This window comes from Cajanus cajan, chromosome 8, assembly GCF_000230855.2.
Source record: "Cajanus cajan strain Asha chromosome 8, NIPB_CcT2T_4, whole genome shotgun sequence".
Taxonomy (NCBI): domain Eukaryota; kingdom Viridiplantae; phylum Streptophyta; class Magnoliopsida; order Fabales; family Fabaceae; genus Cajanus; species Cajanus cajan.
Genome location: NC_138524.1, coordinates 668,551 through 689,718, shown reverse-complemented (window position 1 = coordinate 689,718; position 21,168 = coordinate 668,551). Strand labels below are relative to the sequence as shown.

Below are 21,168 nucleotides of genomic sequence, written 5' to 3'. Positions count from 1 at the left end.
GACGCTTAGCCAAACACGCATTTAGTTTATGTATACTTTGTAATTCATATTTAGGTCAGTTCAGTAAATATACTGTGTAAATTCAAACCAACCTGTGACTCTAGTGGATGAACTTTCAATGAATTTTCTTTTCCCCAAGAATACTATCCAAGCTATCTGTATTGTTATGAATATGAAGCACTGAAACTGCAAAATAGTGGTACAATATATTTCTTTAATACATTTTTATTACCAGTTAAAATTTATTAAAAACTATAAAATTAGAAATAAAATTCATTAAAGAGATAAAATGTATAAATATTTTTAAAAAAATTTAACCAATAAAACAATATATATATATATATATATATATATATATATATATTACTAGCATTTCTCTCAATCAATTACTGAAAAAAGGCGTACATATTTTCTTACAAACGCGGCTGTAAGAAAAAGAGAAGAAAATGTTATAAATGATATAACAATGCAAAATTAGTATTATATCTTTTATTTTCACTCATATACCAATATAAAAGTAAGAATTAAATATACTAATTAAGTAAATGAAAAAGAAATCGTTATATCAACAGTAATTACATTTAACTTGTGAATATAAAATATTATCTTTATCTTGATATAAGATTTATATTTTTATATTAATATACTAAATATTATTCCTACCATGTCTTACTATAAAAATGAATGCATCATCTTATAGTGGATAACTGGACATCGGTATTCTTGTGTCATAACTATGATACTTCATATTTGAATTGTTTGAAAATAACGAAATGAATAGAATAATTCTTCCAGATTTTTCCCCTTGAATTGCCTACAGATGTTTATTAAAACTAATGAAACACAATCTTATTCGTTAATAAATAAGATTGCTGATCAAATGCAATAGATAAGAAATGAGTAAACATCATCTAATCTCAAAAATGTCTCGAAAGCACAAACAAGTTGTACTTCAGAAACTCATTAAGAATCAGTAATTAAACAATCTCTTGGGTAAACAGAATTTGGAATCTAATATATGAGGAAATTAATGGTATCGTTTGTATAGTAAAGTTCACAAAAAATCAACAAAAGAAAGAAAAAAAAGACGCTTTACTAAGAATGTATAAACAAAGAAATTGTCAATGATCCACGTTAAACAGGAACTGGAAAACCCTTCTTGGCCATGCTATCCAAAACATCGTTCAGGGCCTGACATAGGCCCACAATCTGCAACGCGAATCATCACATTAGTAAAAGGTTGAGGTAATTGAACTATTGAAGGTTTCTAAAGCGAGTGTTCATTTTAAAAGTACATTTAAGCACAAAATGTAGCATAGTTAGCTATTTAGGTTAATGGTGTTGTAGTCCCTGAAAAATGTGTTGTTTTTAGTTTGATTTTTAGTCCTCAACTTCTAAAACCATAAGTTTCTGTTCTTATATTTTTTGAATACCCAAACACCAATCTCTAAAACTAAACTATAAGCGATAAAAAAAAATTGCGGTTATAAAAGACAAGGACTAGACACCATTAACCCTTGTTTTTCCAATTCTCCATTTCTTGATGGACATAGGAATAGACTATATCGAAAACTTTCTCAAAATCAAGTTTTTATTCGAGGCCGAGATTAATTAATCAACAAAAGATTATAATTGAAAGACTGTTCAATTTTTCAGAATTTAAGCTATTCATATTTTTTATGAAAAAAATCAGAAGTGTGCTATATACCAGTACCACTGAAACCCTCACAAATTTTAGGTGGCTGTAGTAGATGTGGGCGGGTAAGATTCCCTGTTTATTTACTTAATCCACCTCTATGGCCGTCGCATCCATAGGTAACAGATATTTATAAGAAAATTACCTGTTGGTCCCATCGCTGCAATTCTTCAGTGTCATCGTCAAAATGTATGACAGCTTCCACCTGCAATAAATCACACAAAAATTAATCATAACTTCTTAAGAGAACCTTGCAATAATGTTTTCCTTGCTCTCAGAACAGCTAATAACTCTCCCCTTCCATCATACCCCTTAGTTCCAATACAGCAGTCCAAGAAGAAGATTCCTTCAATAATTATTTTTATTGCCTTGCAGTACTTTCATAAACAGAGGTCGCAATGGTTATTTATACCTGATCGATAGATCCCCTCATCCTATCCTCGTAAATCATTCTTGATGCAATTTTCTCAGCCTGTGAGAAAAAAGAATCAAACATAAATCAAATCTAACAAATTCTAGGACCATTGAATATTAAAATAAAAAAAAAAGATAACTAGTTATCCCACACTCTTTTAAAGATGTTATTTATTATTGGTTGAAATTTATTGAAAATTACAAAATAGTGGGTCTCACTTATTTAATGTGTCTCATAATTTTGCATTTTAAAGTAGTTTTAATCAATAATATTGTTGCTAGAATTCCAAAACAATCCAAGAGCAATTTCCATGTCTGTAACTTTATTCAGTAATTAACACGAGTTATTATCACCAAGCCACTCCTTGTGATCAATGGACATTTTTCATTATTTAAATCTGATGATTAAACAAAAATAAATATTCACCATGAAAAAGATCCTTCATCAGAAACATGAAATGGTAAATTCAATGGAGAAGAATGTTTCTTTCAATAAAAGGTGCCACTATTATTTTCTCTATACCCAAAAAGAAGTATATCTGTTCAGACAATTTTATTGTACCTTATGAGGTGGGATCCCCAACAGCGTGCCTAGCTCATCAAAGCTGCAAGACAAACAGAGCTTAAAGTGCATGTAACCTAATAGTAACATTGATAAAATGATCTGGTAATAAAGAAGTAATAAACAGACAGACTAATTTACAAACCTGATATTAGTATAAAGTTTGCTTGCACTCAGAAGATTATGCTCAATCATAGCACGGTCCAGCACAGTGAAATTGTCTGGAAGAAGAGCTTTCTGTGGCAAAAGTAAAAGTTGAGGCATACCCACTATTTGACTTCAAAAAATATGAGGATACAATACAAACTTATATACCTGATGTGGTTTCAATTCTTCTGCAAAAGCATCAATTTCTGGTTTTCTGAGAATTCTCTCCAAATACACCTGATATACAAGAGATTCTCGTTATATGATCCTTGTGGAAGGCGATATGCGAGAGTGGGGAGAGAGAGAAAGAGAGAGACCTTCTGCAATATTGGATAGATCTTCAACTTTGAACACCGCTCATCCTAATCAAAACCCACAAACATTTATGTGATGAGATTTGATTTTGCAAACAGGACTTCAAAATTGTATATTGTTTAATGAGTGAATCAGTGAAGCATTCACCTTGTACAAAGTGGCAAGAACACGGGACCGTTGAGGTCCTGCAGCTGCCAATATGGTACATGTAACAGCAGCAGATAAAGCTTGTTCAAGTGCTTCCTCATTAATCTCCCTATATTATTATAAATAAAAACACATTTGTTAACTACCTTAGCCATAGTATTAAAGACATAATTATATGTCATACAGGCTAAACATAAACCACATTGAACAGACGCAAAAAGATATTTTAAAGAATTGATTTATTCCTTGCCAGGGACCAGCCAAGTTACCATCATTAAGCCCTCACTCACATTTTAAGTTCTTCTATTGGTTTAATAAATGCTGAGATACCACATTTGAAACACAGAATGTGAATTACAAGATATAGGTATTGCCGCCTCCCAATATACCGAGGAAATAATAGTGTTTCTGAACCAAACTAGAATGCAGTTTTGGAATTAGATTCATTATGGGCCCAAAAAAATGTGATTGTTACCATAAAAATTAAGGAAGGCAGAAGACCCCAGCTAGCTAATTTCCATGAATGAAATAAACACAAGAAATTCTCATATGTAATGCACAAGATTAACAAATAAATTGCAGTTTGCCAAAACTACATGAAAAAACAGTGCTCGTAAGGGCATTGTTCCACTATCCAATAGAATTAAATGTTAAAGAAAGGAAATGGTGGATTGGCATTGAATGTGGTTTCTAATGGTTTTCCAAACACATACTAAGCAGTTTTGTTTACAATGTAAAGGTTCTAAAATTCTGACACAAATATCACGTAACAAGTATTAAGCATTTGTAAAATTCTGACAAATGCCACCTCTTATTACACTTTATTCCTATTATCAAAAAATTGTGTGGAAAACAATGAAAACAGTAAAGTTTTTTTTCACTGTTTCTTATACAAATGTTTGAAAACAGAGAACAAAATGTATCAGGGTGTCATTTTTGCATTTAAAAGTCAAAACAGAATGGAACATAAACCATTTTCTCATACCAAACAAACAACCCATTATTTTCTCAATAACTGGGCCTCGGAATTTGAATTGTAGTATCAAGCTAAATAATGTGATCGGCAACAATTGTCACTTCAAAAAGAAAATCCATGTTGAAGATTATATAAGCATACAGAAGAGACTATTCCCACTATATAACAAAGAATTCAAGATACATGCAAACAGATTTTCTTCATTCACACAAAAATGAATACAAAAAAACTTATGAAAAAATAACATGCAAGATACATACTCATCTCCTATTTGTCTTTTCTCGATTTGAGATATATCATAATACCGTAATGCTGCTTCCAAAAACTTCCTCTTCAAATCTAAGATCCTCGCATAGCAAACCTGGAAACAAAAAGGAAAAACAGATAAGGCTAAGGCTTCCATCTTTTAGCTCAGCCACCCTTCAGCAGTTATCATTTTCAAACCTTGTACTTCAAATTCAGTACTTCATGCTGACTGTTGCTAACCAAGAATGATGCTTTATTTATAAAAGCTTCAGCATTGACGGCGTCATCATCCTACCAAATAAGCAAAATTTATTTCAAATAAATTTTATGACTCTGGAGTTAATAACAACTATACCAATCATATTAAAAAAAAAATGTTCACATAGTTACATCATTGAATGTATTCCTTATGCATTGCATGGGCATTAGAATATGAGGGACGTGAATGTCTCAATGATATATAGACACTCTTATTCTTGTGTGGCTTGTTATGACTCCCAATATGGTTTTAGCCACTACTTCAATCAAATATGGATTTCATTGCACAAAAGAGTCAATACCTCAAGGTATAAACAAGCAATCTGGACACACTTTGACAACCTGAACGCATCATCAATCACCCTGATAAAATGAATCAAAAAACACATCTGTAACAGAGAGACATTTTCAATTTTTTGCTGAATTATAATAGTTTACTCAAGCAAATAAATTTTGAAGGTAAGAAATTCTGAGACCTCATTCCTGAATCTAGGTCAATACCACTGAGCATTTGAGCTGCTTTTGACCATTGCTTCTCAGATTCATAAAGCTCAGCAAGTTTCTCTCTAATAACTAAAACCTATAATAAGACAATAAGTGGCAATTAGAGTTTTTTTTTTTTTGGGGGGGTGTTAAATTGAGACAACCAAATACAAAAGGAAGGGAAAATGTATACTTAAACATGAATTGGATAATGGATGAATCAAAAAATGCATTATGTGATGAGAGAATTTTTAAAAGTAACCAGTTTCTTCATACAACTCAGCATATTATAATTTAGTTATCTTAGTGTTAACCTTACTTTTTCTTTCAATTTCCTCACACATTAAAAACCTTGACAACTGGCACAGAATCAGAAATACTATTTTGATAGTCTTTAAATGCAACTAAATTTGAGATTCTGATAGAAAAATAATGATTCCTACCTCTCCCATCCACCACCTCACTACAATTAGTACAATTGTGCCAAAGAGCACAACAGTTGTGTTAAAATAAATAAATCATCCTTTATTTTTTCTGCATATATTTTATATCATATAATTTAAAACTTCACCAAGTAAATAAGTAATATCTATGAAACTAAACAAAAAATTGCATTATAATTAATTATTAGCAAAGTGAGGGAAGAGGATTGGTCAACAAATTGACAAGCATATTTACAAAATACAAAGAGGTGTCGTTTTATTTTGATTGTCCATTCTTGTTCTCAAGAGAAAAAAAATCCAATTGCAATTAAGTAGTAACAGCAACACGTTCCTAAATCACTGAAAGAAAACACTACAAGCATGCAGTATTTCAGCTGAATGCACAAAATTTAAACCTGCTCTTCAAACGACACAACACGAGGCTGAATTTGGGCAAGGGTGTAATGAGCAATCTCTTTCTGCGTCTCAGGCTCCAATCTCCCCAACTCCTGAGCAAAAGTCTGCAAAAGCTGCCGCGACACTACTAATGGAACATCATCTGATAACACTGGAATACGAAACACGAAGGTTTGAGAGCTTGACATTGAGGAACACTATCCAGAAAAAAACCCTAAATGAGAAAAAAGAGACTTAACTGTGATCTATAAATTTCCTAGCCTGAACAATGTCATTAGACGAAATGACAGCATAGAGTATGCTCTTATACTGCTCTATCTTTTGCCTCTGGTCTGAAATCGCAGAAGCGCTCGCAAAAGCACTCTCCATCACTGTTCCACGTTAACATTCATCAACACAACGCAAGCAAATCTATAAAACCTAAATTTAAGAAAAGTAGTATAAAATTTCCGATTGATGGAGATTCCTAGCAAGTTGCGACTTCATTCGCTAATAGAAAAGAAGTGAACGCGAGCAAACAAACGGTGAAATGATAGTGATTACGCAGTGGAGAGTGAAATCGGTTTACCTATCGGCGTAGTGCGAGTGTGAGCGTCGCCGACAGCCACAGGGTTCGCCGGTGGAGGTTGTGATTCCTCACTCCTCCGTCGTGAATTGGAATCAACGACACTCTATCGAATTTCAACTCTCAACTCAACCCTCTTCACCTTCGTTTATTGTCCACGGCTCTTAATCTGTAATGAAATTGTCCCACCCGATTCATTTGACCCAATTTTTTTCTAATCAATTTTTTCATTGGGCCTCCTTAATGGACTTCATCTTCTCTTTGGGCCGGGCCTAAATATTAGATATGAAAATCTTGATAGTCGAAATCATTTTCAATTAAAATGTTGTTGTTAATGACTTTTAGGGAGAGTATTAGATTAGGATTTTAAATAACTTTTTTGTTTAAAAAAATTCTGCGAATTTTAAAAGAATTTTTAGGATTTTTATGACTTAAAAAAATTGATAAGAGTAACAAATTCAAGGGAAGGAAAGAGATCACAGATTTTATGCTGAAAGGATTTTTCTCCAATTAAGATTCATTTTCATCTCATTTTACCCCTAACTCAAATTCATCTTATATATATATATATATATATATATATATATATATATATTGTAGAGATCATGATATTAATTTTATTTTTTACCTTTCTCTTTTCTTAACATGTGTTATAAAAACAATTACCACTTAAAAGTTGAAATTTCGAACGTTTTTTGTGTTATATAAAGGAACAAATTCAATTAAAATAAAATAAAATAGAACAAGTCAATTAAAGATAACGAAGAGAAAAATAGAGCAAATCAATGTCACTGTCATTTACATATTGAAATTTCATAAAATAAGGGAATGAAATGCAAACAGTATTACAATATTATATATGAACAATGAACAGTTGTGCAATATTATTAACAGATAAAAAATGGAAAAGACAGAAGGAAAAAAAAAAATAAAATTGACTTGGAAATTCTTGAACTACTTGAAAAATCACTTTAAACAATCCTCCAAAATTTGATAGGTTTGAATGAGGTTATTTTATAAATTTGGTATTTATAAGTAGCACTAGAAAGTCCTTCAAAATCCCTCTAACATAACAATCATTTAAAATTTTTATATTTTTTAATACAAATGAATTATTTTTAAGTTGTAAAAAATTTCAAATGAATATCAATAAATTTTAATAGACTCTTTAAAATTAAAAATATTGAAAATTCAGATTAAATATTACTTGATTGTTTTTAAGTGACATAAAATTATGATTGAATATTAATAGATTTATTTACTAAAAAAAATCTTTTAAAATCCTAAACTAATACACGAAAATGTTGCATTATTTCCGCTGTCATACGTAAATAACATTGCACCATTAAACAGTTGTTTATGCACAAGTTATGTAATGTGCATAATTTCTAAAGATGATAAGACAGATTTCAGATTTGTTGGACGTGTTCAAAAATGGTATTAATATATCTAAGGATGATAAAACAAAATAATTTTCAACATATTTTTACATTTATCTCATTTAAAAGAAATAATAATAAAGTCGTGAGACGAGTTTACAAATTATGAGATTGGTGTTGAGAACCAACTCAACAAAAGATCAAAAGTGTCGTGTATCCGTGATGGTGAATAGTATGCAGGTATAGAGTGATGCTGATGAAAGGGAGGGCAAATTCCATATGATTCATAAAGATGTTTAGTCTTGTAGTATACATTATATGTGAGGCTCACTTATTATGAACAGTGTTGCTGAAACTTATTTCCTTGATGGCATTCCAACCAAAATAACTTAATGAAATAATTGATTATTTTTTTAATCATATTTACACAGATTTTCTCTTTTAGTTTATATTATTATAAATAATATATTTTAGTCATTATACAAACATTTTTTTCAAATTAATTTATATAGTTATTTTGTATTTAACGCCGTAGTCTTGAAATTTATTAATTTTTTTCACGTGGAATATTGCTCCGTGTTGTAAACTCTATATGAATCTTCTCCCCATCACGATATTCATTTGTGCAACCACTGTTGACGCTACCATTATTTGAGGTTTAAGTCTTCAACACATAACATATAATTTTGAAGGTTTGAGTGTTGTATTAACCAACGAGTATCACATCATAACTCATTTTCCAACCTGTCAATGGACAAATATATAAAGTTTGATGAACATTTTCATAGTCACACTAGCAACAAATAAATGACGTTAGATATCAATTAACAATATGGACTAATTTAAAAAAATTTGATATATAAGAATTAAAATATACTATTTTATAAATAGGAACGAAAACGAAAAGTTTGTGTAAATATAGAGATCAAAATAGTCACTAAACCAAAAATTTATAAAGTTTGAATAAGCACAAAAATCAGCATATATCACATGAAAATACAAGGAAAGTGTCTGACTTGTGTTATAATTTAGTCAGACAAAATAAGAATCCTGAAGAGGTTGAAATCATTGTTAAACTATAAAATTTTATGATAACAAATAACATTTTTTACTATTAATTTTGTCAATATATTAATATACTTTTTAATATATTAATATATTTACATTACAATTAAGTAAGTTCTTAATATAACATTACAAAAGAACTGTTATACAGTGTAGGCTACATATTGTTAAACACTGAATACACAATATATTATTTAATTTTATTTAAAATTAATATTAAAATTATGTGTAATTATATATGTAATCCTTTATATGGTGTAATTTTATTAATATTTTTATAATACATATTTATTTAATTTTTTTCAAAAAAATTATTTACATTTTAAATATAATATCAATGGTAATTAATATTATCAGTATTAATAATTACTGATTAATGAAGCTTAAATGTAGCAATTATTAGTATGCATTACTATTAATTTATTTGAATTTTAAATTCAGTGACTATTAATCAATGTGATTTATTACAGGTTTTATATTTTTCGGATATTTATTTAGTTCTAATAATTATTCTGTATTAGCTTATTTTATAATAACATTTATATATAAAAAAGTTTTGGAGGAAAAATATATTACCAAAATTGTTTCTTTTATATTATTTATATAACAATTTATTTTATAAAAATATTTATGAGAGAATTATTGGAGGGAAGATAATTACTAGAAAGAATTTTAGAGGGAAGAAGTTATTTTCTTTATATATACTATATATTTTTGATTAATGATAAGTTAATTTTATCTGATAAAATAAATATCATTTTATATTTTATATTATTTTAAAAGATGATACAATTATATAAACTTAATATAAAAAATTGTACTTGCTATAATATGTGTAAAATGTAGTATTAATTATATATATATATATATTTGGATAAATTAATTATTTTTTTATTAATTTATTTTATTTTTATAAAAGTCATTTATATAATTAAATTTATATATATTTAGTTTTGTTGAAAAAGTTTTTGAAGGAAAGAGAGTTGAGAATTTTGGAGAAAAAATAATATTCCAAAACTTATTTTCTTTGTTATTAATAGATAAATATATACAATATTAATTATCATATTTTAACCGATATCATATATCAATTAAAAAGATGTATGATATATATAATATCAATTAAAATATAACTGATATTAAAAGGATGGGATTATTTTAAAAAAAATTAACTTTGTCCTCTATTACATAAAATGACTTATAAATCGTAACCAATATTAAATATGGACATTTTATTTCATTTTCACTCTAACATACCCATTCTATTATCCATGTCATAATTTTTAAGACAGTGATAAGGAATAAAATATTAGTTCATCCTATAGATGTTATTCCAAATATATATTATTAGTTTTATTAGAATATATGAAAATTAAAATTTTTAATAAATATTGATGAATAAAATATAGTAAAGGAAAAAGTGTGAGCAGTACTTTTCTTTGTTGTTTAAAATTTCCACCACCGTGTGACGTCGAAAATTACTTTCCTCCGAGGTTGAAAAAAAGAGGAAAAAGTAAAGTTTAATTAATGACAGAAAGAAAAGAATTTGGATACTTTCTTGTAATTTGTTCTCTTTAGCCTTTTTTTGTAATATTAATAGTCATTAGATATATTTAATAATTTAAATTTAATTTTATAATTAATATAATTTTTTAAATAATTAAATTTAAATTATTAAATATATTTAATAGTTATTAATATTACAGGAAAGAGGTTAGAGAGAGAAAATTGGCGGAGAGAATCCAAGTAGAAAAGAAAATGGTGAGAGGGAAGGAGAAAAAGGCAAAAAGGGTCACATGGGAAGCAAAATCATCTCCAACGAAACAAAGATTCCGAGTGTCTCCTTATTTAATAATTAATTCCAATCAGTGACCCCACTTTGGTGAATTCAGTACGCGGCGCCCCAAGTTCACACCTAATCCGTCATCGCAAATTCCTGAATTTCCAATTATACCCTCGTCTTCTTCTCCTCGTACCCCTCATTTCCTTGTCGCCATCTCCATTCTCCCTTTAAAGTTTAAACCCATTCCCTTTCAACATCACCACTCACACTCATACTTCACTATTCTACATACACCCAACGAGTTATCGCCGATTCAACTCACCCAACCATGTCCCGATTCAGGCGACTTCACCTCATTCAGCAACCTTCCCCTTTCTGCTACTCCGAAACCCTAGCTTTCCCTTCCTTCGTCCAAGACTCCTTTTCCCTATCCCTCGACTTTCCGCTACTTCCGAGTGCCTTCGAGGGGTTCGCGGATCTGGTGCACGCGCCCGCGCTCTCTTACCGGCGCCTCCAGAGCGACCTGCGCTTGCAGACTCTCGCCGACCGCGTGGCCGAGCTGGAGTCGCGGTTCGAGCGCGTGCTCGGCGGCGACCGGAAGTACACGTGGACGGCGGAGATCAAGGGAGCGGAGAGGAACGGCTTTGATCGGAAGTACAAGTGGGTTGCGGAGATCGTTGAGGAGGAGGAGAAGAAGAAGTTGGCGAAGAACGTGAAATGGACGGCTGAGATCACGGGGAAAGGAGAGGAGAGTGGAAGCTCCAGGAAGTATACGTTTCAGGTGGAGAGTGGTGGTGCTGAGAAGAAGGGGAAGGAAAAGGAGAAGGTGAAAGAGAAGGAGAAGCACAAGAAGAAGGGAAATGGGTTGCGCATTGTGGAGATTCATGAGCCAAGTGATCATAGAGATGTCGTTTTGAGACAGGTTGGTGTACCTTACTAGCTTTCAATTTCATCACTTTTGCCATGTGATCTTCTGCATTTTTAATTGGGAGGCCAATAATTTGGTTGTTGTTGAGCTGAGTGATATGATAGGTAGTGATAATACATTTTCATCTTGATTTTTGACTGGTGGTTTGTTCAAATGCGACGTCGTTTCTGCGGATGTGTTTTGTGTGGCTGGCTACTCGTGTGTCTTCGGCCCTTTACTTTTGTTTGGATTAGATATTTAATATTTAATGTTAGCTTTCTATCGTATTGTATGACTAGATAGGGTTAAATAAAAGTACTCCATTGTATGTGGATGAATCTGGTTAGATCAGCATTACTAGACTACTTGTGACCCATGTACTTGTGAAAAAATAGAAAGAAAAATCATAGTAAATTTCTCCATAAGCTAAAATTGATTCATGTGTATATTAAAAATGAGATTTCAAAGAAGCTAATAGGAGAGAGTTTCTATTAATTAACTTATGCGGAAGCTAATTTTAACTTGTAGAGAAGTTTATTTCATTTTTCATTCCTATTTTTCTCTCTTAGAAGTATTTTTAGAGAAGTTTACCGGATCAGATCCTAAGTGCAAACGGGTAGTATAGTATTAGAATCATAGCTGTGGAGGACTGGGATATATGTTTACAATTCAAATTACATATTCTTCTAATAAAGGATTCTGCATTATCAAATAAACAAGTCTGTAAGCATTGGAGTATTAGCTGCCTTTTACCTTTATCCCAAATGTGTTGTTTCTAATGAAGTGTAGATTCATACTAATAAATGCTACTGTATTTAAAGTTTGGAGGATTTTGAGTATGCTGATTTCTTCTGTTTGTATCTAACTTGTTGAGGAAGGCATTTGCCAAGAGGTTTGGAGCTGTTCAAAATGAGAGGGGCAAAAAGAAGGACGTGTCTCCTCAAGATGCTGCATTGTTGATCCAGATCACTTTTAGAGCTTACTTGATCCGTAGGTCAAAGGCTCTGCGTGCCCTTAGAGAACTGGCCGTTGCAAAATCTAAATTAAAAGAAATCAGAGCCCAATTCAATAACTTTGCTTACCGCCGTCATGTAGCTCGTGATGCAGAGGAGCGCCAGCGGTTTTCTGAGAAAATCATTGTCTTGCTCCTCACTGTTGATGCCATTGAGGTAACGATTTCCATTTCTGGATCTCCCTTCTTGGAATACTATGAGCTTTCTCCACATTTCTGGACTGCTAAACATCATACCAGATGTTAATTTAGTAGTCTGTATATAGGCAAGTTTGAATATTAATAGATAGCTCATTTCGAGTTTATCATAAACTTTACTACCTTGATTATCAATTGTGGAATTATCCTGGATATTGCTTCCCCTCCACATGTTTCTATATTTGGTTTAGGAATTAGGAGTGGAAGTTCTCTTTTTATTTCAAGAAAATTTTAACAGTGATTCTGATGATCTGAATCATGAAAAAATAGAAATTTTGGGTCTGGAGTACTATTGTGCCCATGACTAAAACGACAGTTACTGAAAAGTCAAGTTATTACCAGGTTAACTCATTGTTAACCAGAAAGGCATTTGTACTGTTTAGTCATGGTGAACCAGCCAAAGAAACAGGAAGGAAGTGTATAATAGTTGGAGAGTTAGGAGAAATACTTGACAGTTGTCTAACGGGGTCAGTCATCTTATGTTTCTTAGGGAGCTGATCTGATGGTAAGATCTGCGAAGAGGTCAATGGTGGATGAGCTGGAAGCAATGCTTGATGTGGTAGATCCCCAGCCTGGTGGAAGATCTGCATCAGCATCACTCTCCTTCAAAAGGAGGACATTTGATATGCCTGATGGAGTCATCCGGAAGGAAATTGAAGAAGGCGTTGCACAGGTTGTGCAAATGCTTGAAGAAGCAGAGAATAGCAGCAGCACTTTTGAAGTGTGACTGTGAGATCATGGAAGTAATATTTATCTGTTTGTTTCATGCTTTCCTTCTGCTGTTGTAGTTTGTTTGTAGACGTATTTTTTAGTCTAAGATTTCAAGACTTCTAAATCAGGCTTTTCATTCAATCGTATTTGTTTTCTTGAACTTTTGGGCACATTCTGAATGAAAAGTTTGGCTTGCGTAGAGCTGTGTTATTTAACTATGACCTAGAGAACCTTGTTCATTTGTATCTATCCTTTTGCCTACAACTCAGGTTAATCTACGATGCATCTTATTTCCCTATTGTTCAGGCAGTTCTACCGTTCGTGAATCTATCTATTTAAATGAGGTGTGGGCGGAATAACGTCTAGCTCTATCTTTCGCTACGCCACTGAAATAGGAGACAATAATATGCTAGTGTGTTTTAATTGAAATGAAATGTTCATTAGTGAGTAGAAAGGTTTCTTTTATGTAAATGGTTATATTGTAGATATTAATATAGTCTTTAATTTTTATGAAATTTATTTATTTTAATTATAATTTATCACTCATTTTAATCTTTCTATTAAATAAGTTTTGTTTTATTAAACGAAAATGTCTATGTAGTATGATAATGTTATGTGATATATATATATATATATATATATATATATATATATATATATATATATATATATATATATATATGAAGTTAACACAGTACATATATGGAGTGATGCATTTCACGTGTGACACATGGATATGTGTATCATTTTATGATTATAACATAATATCATTTGAATCTATAAAATGTAATACAATGGTATTTTTGTTCATAAAATTATAATTTAATATTATTTTAGTTCTTGAAATTTTAATTTGATGTCACTTTAGTATTCAAATTTTATTATAATTTTATTTTAATCAATTAATTGTGACTTGAATATTTTTATAATAAAAAAATAATTAAATTAATATTATAAATATGATGATAAATATTAAAAATTGGTATTTAACATTTCAACTCTTATATATAAAGCAAGAATGATTACATGCTATATCTCATATTCTAGTTGTCAGTTTTTCCCTTTTTTATGCAAATTATTTTTTAAACTGCATAAATAAAAACAATTTCTACCTTCTAATTTCTCTATATTTATATTTTATTTACATAATTAATTCTTTTATATAAATTATTTCTTATTTTTCTATTATGAAAATATCTTTTACTTTCATTTTCACAAAATTGCACTTTTTGTCTTTCATATTCTATTTTTATTAAAATAATTAATATATATATATATATAGTATAAATTTTTAATTAGGATTTACCACTTCTGAAATACTGGATTAGATAGGGGTTCAAGCTCTTTGATTTTCCGGCAAATAATAACGGTGTTCCGAGTTGAAGGCTGTGGATTTCGTTTGGGATTCTTAAATTGTTAGTTTAAAAAGGTAAAAGGGGGCTTTTTACTTCTAATAGGAAAAAAAAATTCATATAAGTTAAAATTAACTTGGACAAGTTGTAACAAAAAAAAAACTTGGACAAGTATATTTTACAGAAGTTATGTGAAATTTTCTACAAATTAATTTAAAGAAGTTTATTTTATTCCATTTTATTTTATTCATGTTGCTCTTTGGAGTTGAAAATCTTCATTCATGATGAGTGCCATTGAGCTGTCCTCTAGCTTTAATCCAAACAATTTTGACTAAAAGGAAAAAAGGGACTAAAAGCAAATTCTAACAAGACTTATTTAAATTAATTGAAAAATGTTAATAATATGGTATTTTATTTAAAGTTTTTTTTTTTTAAATATGTAAATTTATTTATTAATTTAATGTATTTAATTTTATTTAGTATCTGAATCTCTCAATACTAGCCTTATGGTAGTGGGTGAAACCTACTTTTTAATTTACTCTCAATATTATCCATATAATATTTTTTTTTGGTAATTATATTATTTAGTAATTCTTTTATGCAAAAAAATGCTACTAATAATACTATTTCTTTTAGATCTGTAGCAAGGGCTTTACCAAGTAAAGTTTGTGCTCGATCCAGGCTTGGTAGTAGGCATGACAATCTAACCCGTCCCTCCTGTAGGTACCTGCTCGATTTGAACGGGAAAACCCGTGTTTATTGGGTTCGGGTTTGGGTTCGAGTTTTTTCCGATTGATAAAATTGAAGGCGGGGGCGGGGACGAGGATGTTAATACCACCCCGCCCCCGCCCCCATACCTGCCACCGCCCCGCCCCCGCCCCGCTTAATAATATAATTAAAAAAATTATTTATATATATAAACCAAATATTTATATGTAAAAATTTATATTATTTATATTATTTTTAATTTTTTTTAAATTATTTATATTTATTTAAAAGAAAAAAAGAAAAAGAATAGGAGCGGAGGCGGGGGTGGGAAGGGGAAACCCGAACCCCGCTGGGAGACTCCCAACATATATTAGAGACAGTTTAAATTTGCGGGAACGAGAACAAGAACGTACAACTTGCCCCTGTCGTGTTGCCATGCCTACCTGGTAAGACTAAAAAGAAACTCGGATAAAAACTTTTTTTGGACATACAAGACACTCAATGCAAAGCCCATGCATGTCAGCCCAATCCGAAATTGGGACCCAAACCTTGAAAAGCAAGCGAAAATATCATTAATCAAATTCAAATCATGAAATTCTCGGATAATCGGTTATTTCATCACTAACTAAAAATTATTTACTATTAAACTTTGTAAAACAAAAAAACAAACTATATATATTACTAACATATATCTTTTTTATTTCAAGTATAAAAATCTCTGTCTAAAAATTTACCCTCAAATTTTGAGTATAATTTCAAGTATAACTCTTTTTCTTTATAACTTTTAAGTATGACTCTTTTATTTATGGGCCGGCCTTTAATCATATGAAGCGAAGAATGCAACATTCATATTATACTTGTGACATTTAGTTGCTAATCACTCACTTAGTTTGTTGTAGCTCTACCCAACACCTTCCTTAACTTTTCATTGTGCCTCTCTTTCAAATACTCAATAGAATCATGCTAAAGTGTGGCTTATTTTGGCCTATCAATCAAGGTGCATATCGTTCGGTGGTAAGATATATTGGTATTAAATATTAATTAGAACAGGTAAAAGAAGAATAAGTTAAAAGGTATATAAATAAAAGAGCAACTAGTACAAAGTGTCAAGACATTTTTAGACAAACAATTCACTTAAACTGAACTTATTAATGCATTCTCCCTCGCTCTTAAACAAAGACTTTCACATAATTTCTAATAAGATATGGGAGCTCATAGTCAAGGAAAGACTTGAGGTCCAAACTAAAAAGTGACAAAATAAAGAAACATTTTACTGAAAAGATTCAAAAAACTAATACACATGATCAAATAATATTTAATTAAATCATAAATCATCTCTTTAATCATTTGAATATATTTTTTATATAAATAAATGTAATTGTCTTCAATGATTATTAAGTCAAAACACAATCATAATTGAAATATACATTTTTTTTTTACATTTTTGAAATTTTAGATATTTTGAAACCGAAAAAATCAAAAGACGAGAAGATGGAAAAAAGAAAAACAAATATATGATAGATGGTGTGACTAAAAAAAGGGATAAATATATATTTAAGAAATATTAAAAATTAAATATAATGAACAATAGTCTTAAATTTTTTTAAATATGAATAAAAAAAATCATGGCATCGAAGTTTTAGATCGGTTCTTATATGTTAGTAAATCATAAAATTAAAATTTTATATAGAAAAAGTCAAGATAGGCGTGGAAAAATGATTAGAAAAATGTTGAATAAAAATATATGGTTGAATTTATTAATTTTGGTATACTTTTTTGGCATTGAAGGCTAGAAGTAGAAGGGGGGTGTGGTTGGAGTTTGTAGTTTCTAGATTGGAAGACTATTGAAGGCATTTAGCAATAGTAAGTATGTGCTCTACCTAATTGCCTATTGCCTGCCCTAGAGTGCTAACTCATTGTGAACTGTATTTATAGTATATGCCTAATATTACGGCGTTTAATTTTGCAAACCAATATTAATTATTATTTTTTTTAAGGGAAAAAAGGGCACTTTGGTTTTGGTTTCATGGTTGAGGTACTTGTCCCAATAGATTAGAGAAAAGTTACTATACCCTAAACCTATAGCTAATAGCCTCACTTTCCATTTTTGATCATTTGGCAACGTAATCACATCGACGTACACACTTCATCACCCTATTCTACTCATCTCACCATTGCTCATTTCCCTTTACACCCCTCTTTTTCTTTTTTCTTTTTTCTTATCATAATTATTTTTTATAGCATAAATGCAATTTTTATTAGAAATAATCTTTATTGATTTAGATCAAATTGTTATGAGTGATAAAAAAAAATACATAACTAACGTAATAATATACTCAAAATTTAATGTTTGACTAGAGAAATAATGTTCTCTCGATACAAATTAGTTATTGATTTTTCAGGTATAATATACTGTTTAGATTCTGTTTTTTTTTTACCTTTTAATAATAATAATAATAATTAAATTATTAATTTAATTATATTTTTTTTAAGTATTGGATTTAATTAAAATTTATATTTAAATTGTATAATTTTATCAAAAAATGTCGAAATTTATTTTCTTACATCTAAATAAATATGTTTGAAATTTACCGAAGAACATGTTTTTATTTAATTATGATTGTCATTATTTAATTGATAAAAATCATTTTAAAATACAAATAAAAATATAATTTATAAATCCTACATTTGGAATTTATTTTACTTAACAAAAAATTCCAAATCAATTTTAAGCACCTCAAATTGTTTTTTTTTTTCCTGCTACAAAATCATACAAAGCACTGAATATACTCAATTTTTATGTCATCTTATAGTCACATTTCCAATATATTAATGAATCTAACATTTGTTATTACTACTATTTCATATAGTTACTTCTTAGTGATGCATGGCAATAAAGACTTCTCAAAGATGTTACTAATTGATTTAAATATGTTTTAAATTCTTAAATGTTAACAAATTTTGAATTAGTTTTTGTTTTTTTTTTCTTTTTAAAGTTCAAACTATAATTTGTAGTCTCTATTTTTTAATGAAATTATTTTTAACTACTTTTTTATTTTTTAAAAAATTAAGTAATCATTATAAATTTTATTCACGATTGTTAATGATATCATATTAGTATTTAATATCTTTTAATTTATTTATGAAACCCTAAAATAAATATTCTTAATTATCTACCTTCACATTAGAGACAAAAGAAATAATGAATTTGAATTTTAGAGAAATTTAAATAAAAAAATTATAAAAATTAAAGTCAAAATTTATTAATTTTATAGACCAAAAATATAAGTTTTATAATGATAAAAAATAAAGAAATAATTACACAAAAGTTATAATAAAAAAAAATCACTCATCTTACATAAACTAAAAACATATTTAATCATTAATAACATTACATATTTTCAAGATTTAAAATAATATACGTATTGTTATCTACAAAATACGATAGAAGGCAACAAGGCAACTAGTTGAATCATTACCCCGGATTATGAAGACGGTATCCATTACATTCAATTCTTAAAATATACAAATATTATTTTTACATCATTAATATATTTATTGTCTTGATTTTCATTAGTTAAAAATGTAAAAAATAAAATAAAAAGTTTTCATATAAACAAAATTAGACATCCAAAAAAAGCCTAAAACACTAATTAATGTATTAATTTTAAAAGAGGAGGAATCAAACGACACTAGTGTAACTTTTACTAAGGGTTACACCGCTCAATAACTTTATATTAATTATGAATTTTGAAAATTCAACCGTTAGATTGAAAGCTCATATCTCTTAGATCATATATATCAAATTTTATATTAATCTAAGATGATTTGATACTTCATTCTCATAAAATAAAATTGACATAATATATACATTTCAAAATATACTAAAATATGAACACTTTGATTACATTCAAGTTGTTGTTCAATTTTAACAAAATTTGACATATATGATCTAAGAGATATAAACTTTCAATCTAACAGTTAAATTTTCAAAATTCACATTTAATATAAAATTATTAAGCGGTGTAATACTTAGTAAAAGTTACACCAGTATCGTTTGAACCCTCCTTATTTTAAAATCGTACTAGTAGTTCTTCTCACATTAATAATATATTTATTGTGTTTTTTTTTTCTCTATAAATGTAAAACGATGAAATATTTTTTTTCCGATTTTTTACCATATATAAAGCCAAGTTTGATCCCCGAACAACCCAAAACATTAAAGTATCTTGTTTACTATTTATTGAATGTGGAGACAATGACTCGTAAGGTTATTTATTGAATATGGATATTATAAACGTATAAATTGACTATAAAAGTGAAACATATTTAAAGTAAATTATATTTAACAAGCATATTTAAAGTTAATTATATTTAAAGCATATATTTTTTATAGGCTAAAAACCTATTTTGGTCCCTTATAATCTTTTTTTGTTTCAATGTAGTCACATTTTTATTTTTGGTCTCAATTTAGTCCCAAACTAATTAATTGGTTTCAATTTAGTCCTAATTTAATTAATTAGTTTCAATGTGGGACTTCCGTCCAAATTTCTTTAACGGTGTTAACTCTTGAGGACGTGGATGCCACGTAGATGCATACGTGAATGCCACGTAGATGAAAATTTTTTAGGCTAAAAACCTATTTTGGTCCCTTATAATCTTTTTTTTGTTTTAATGTAGTCCCACTTTTATTTTTTGTCTCAATTTAGTCCCAAACTAATTAATGGTTCCAATTTAGTCCTAAACTAATTAATTGGTTTCAATTTAGTCCCAAATTAATTAACTAATAATTGGTTTCAATAATAATTTTACTATATTTATAAATAAACTAATAATTTGATAAATATAACTTAATATACTTTTACAAAAATATAAATATATAAGATCAAATATATATTTGTAATTTATATACTTATATTTTTGTAAAAGTATATTAATATATAACAAGTTATATTTATCAAATTATTAGTTAATTTGAATAGATAAATAATTATTTAATTTGAATACATAAATAATTATTTAATTTTAAAACTATATATATATATATATATATTAAAATTATTAATTTTTAATGGGAGAAACTAAAATCATACTATTATGATATTCGAGGGACTAAAATTGTTCAATTGCAGTTCTTTAAGGATTAAAATTACTCAATTAAAATCTTGAGATCAAAACTGCATGATTGTAATATTTGAAGGATAAAAAATGCAATTATACCAATATTTTTTTATTAATTTTATTAAAAAATATAATAATTTTGAAAATATTTTTTAATGGTAAAAAATTTAAAATTACTTATTTTTATAAAATATAATTGTCTTATAAATAGAGTAATAATTTTTTTTTCTCTTTATGTTTGAAGAAATATTTAAATATCACTTTATAATTTTTTGTAACTTATT

The 21,168-nt window shown here is 28.8% G+C and overlaps 2 protein-coding genes across 3 annotated transcripts; one reads left to right on the top strand and one right to left on the bottom strand.

Annotated features, from left to right (window-relative positions):
- Positions 1–912: 912 nt before the first annotated feature.
- COP8 (Proteasome component (PCI) domain protein) lies at positions 913–6,832 on the bottom strand. 2 transcript variants are annotated; one of them, XM_020359731.2, is made up of 15 exons: positions 6,652–6,832; positions 6,323–6,503; positions 6,083–6,234; positions 5,238–5,341; positions 5,064–5,124; positions 4,702–4,794; positions 4,518–4,618; positions 3,282–3,390; positions 3,137–3,181; positions 2,988–3,056; positions 2,818–2,909; positions 2,673–2,715; positions 2,109–2,168; positions 1,842–1,901; positions 913–1,209 (listed from the first exon to the last, which is right to left on the bottom strand). In XM_020359731.2, the coding sequence occupies exons 2-15, from the start codon at positions 6,450–6,452 to the stop codon at positions 1,135–1,137; spliced, it is 1,194 nt and encodes a 397-aa protein (XP_020215320.1). In that variant the 5' UTR covers positions 6,453–6,503; positions 6,652–6,832; the 3' UTR covers positions 913–1,134. The 2 variants fall into 2 exon arrangements, with proteins under 2 accessions (XP_020215320.1, XP_020215319.1); XM_020359730.2 differs by having other exon boundaries at positions 6,323–6,454; positions 6,652–6,831.
- A 4,140-nt stretch (positions 6,833–10,972) lies between these two features.
- On the top strand, positions 10,973–14,001 carry BAG7 (BCL-2-associated athanogene 7). The gene is made up of 3 exons (XM_020359259.3): positions 10,973–11,797; positions 12,661–12,951; positions 13,483–14,001. The coding sequence occupies exons 1-3, from the start codon at positions 11,204–11,206 to the stop codon at positions 13,717–13,719; spliced, it is 1,122 nt and encodes a 373-aa protein (XP_020214848.1). The 5' UTR covers positions 10,973–11,203; the 3' UTR covers positions 13,720–14,001.
- Positions 14,002–21,168: the final 7,167 nt, after the last annotated feature.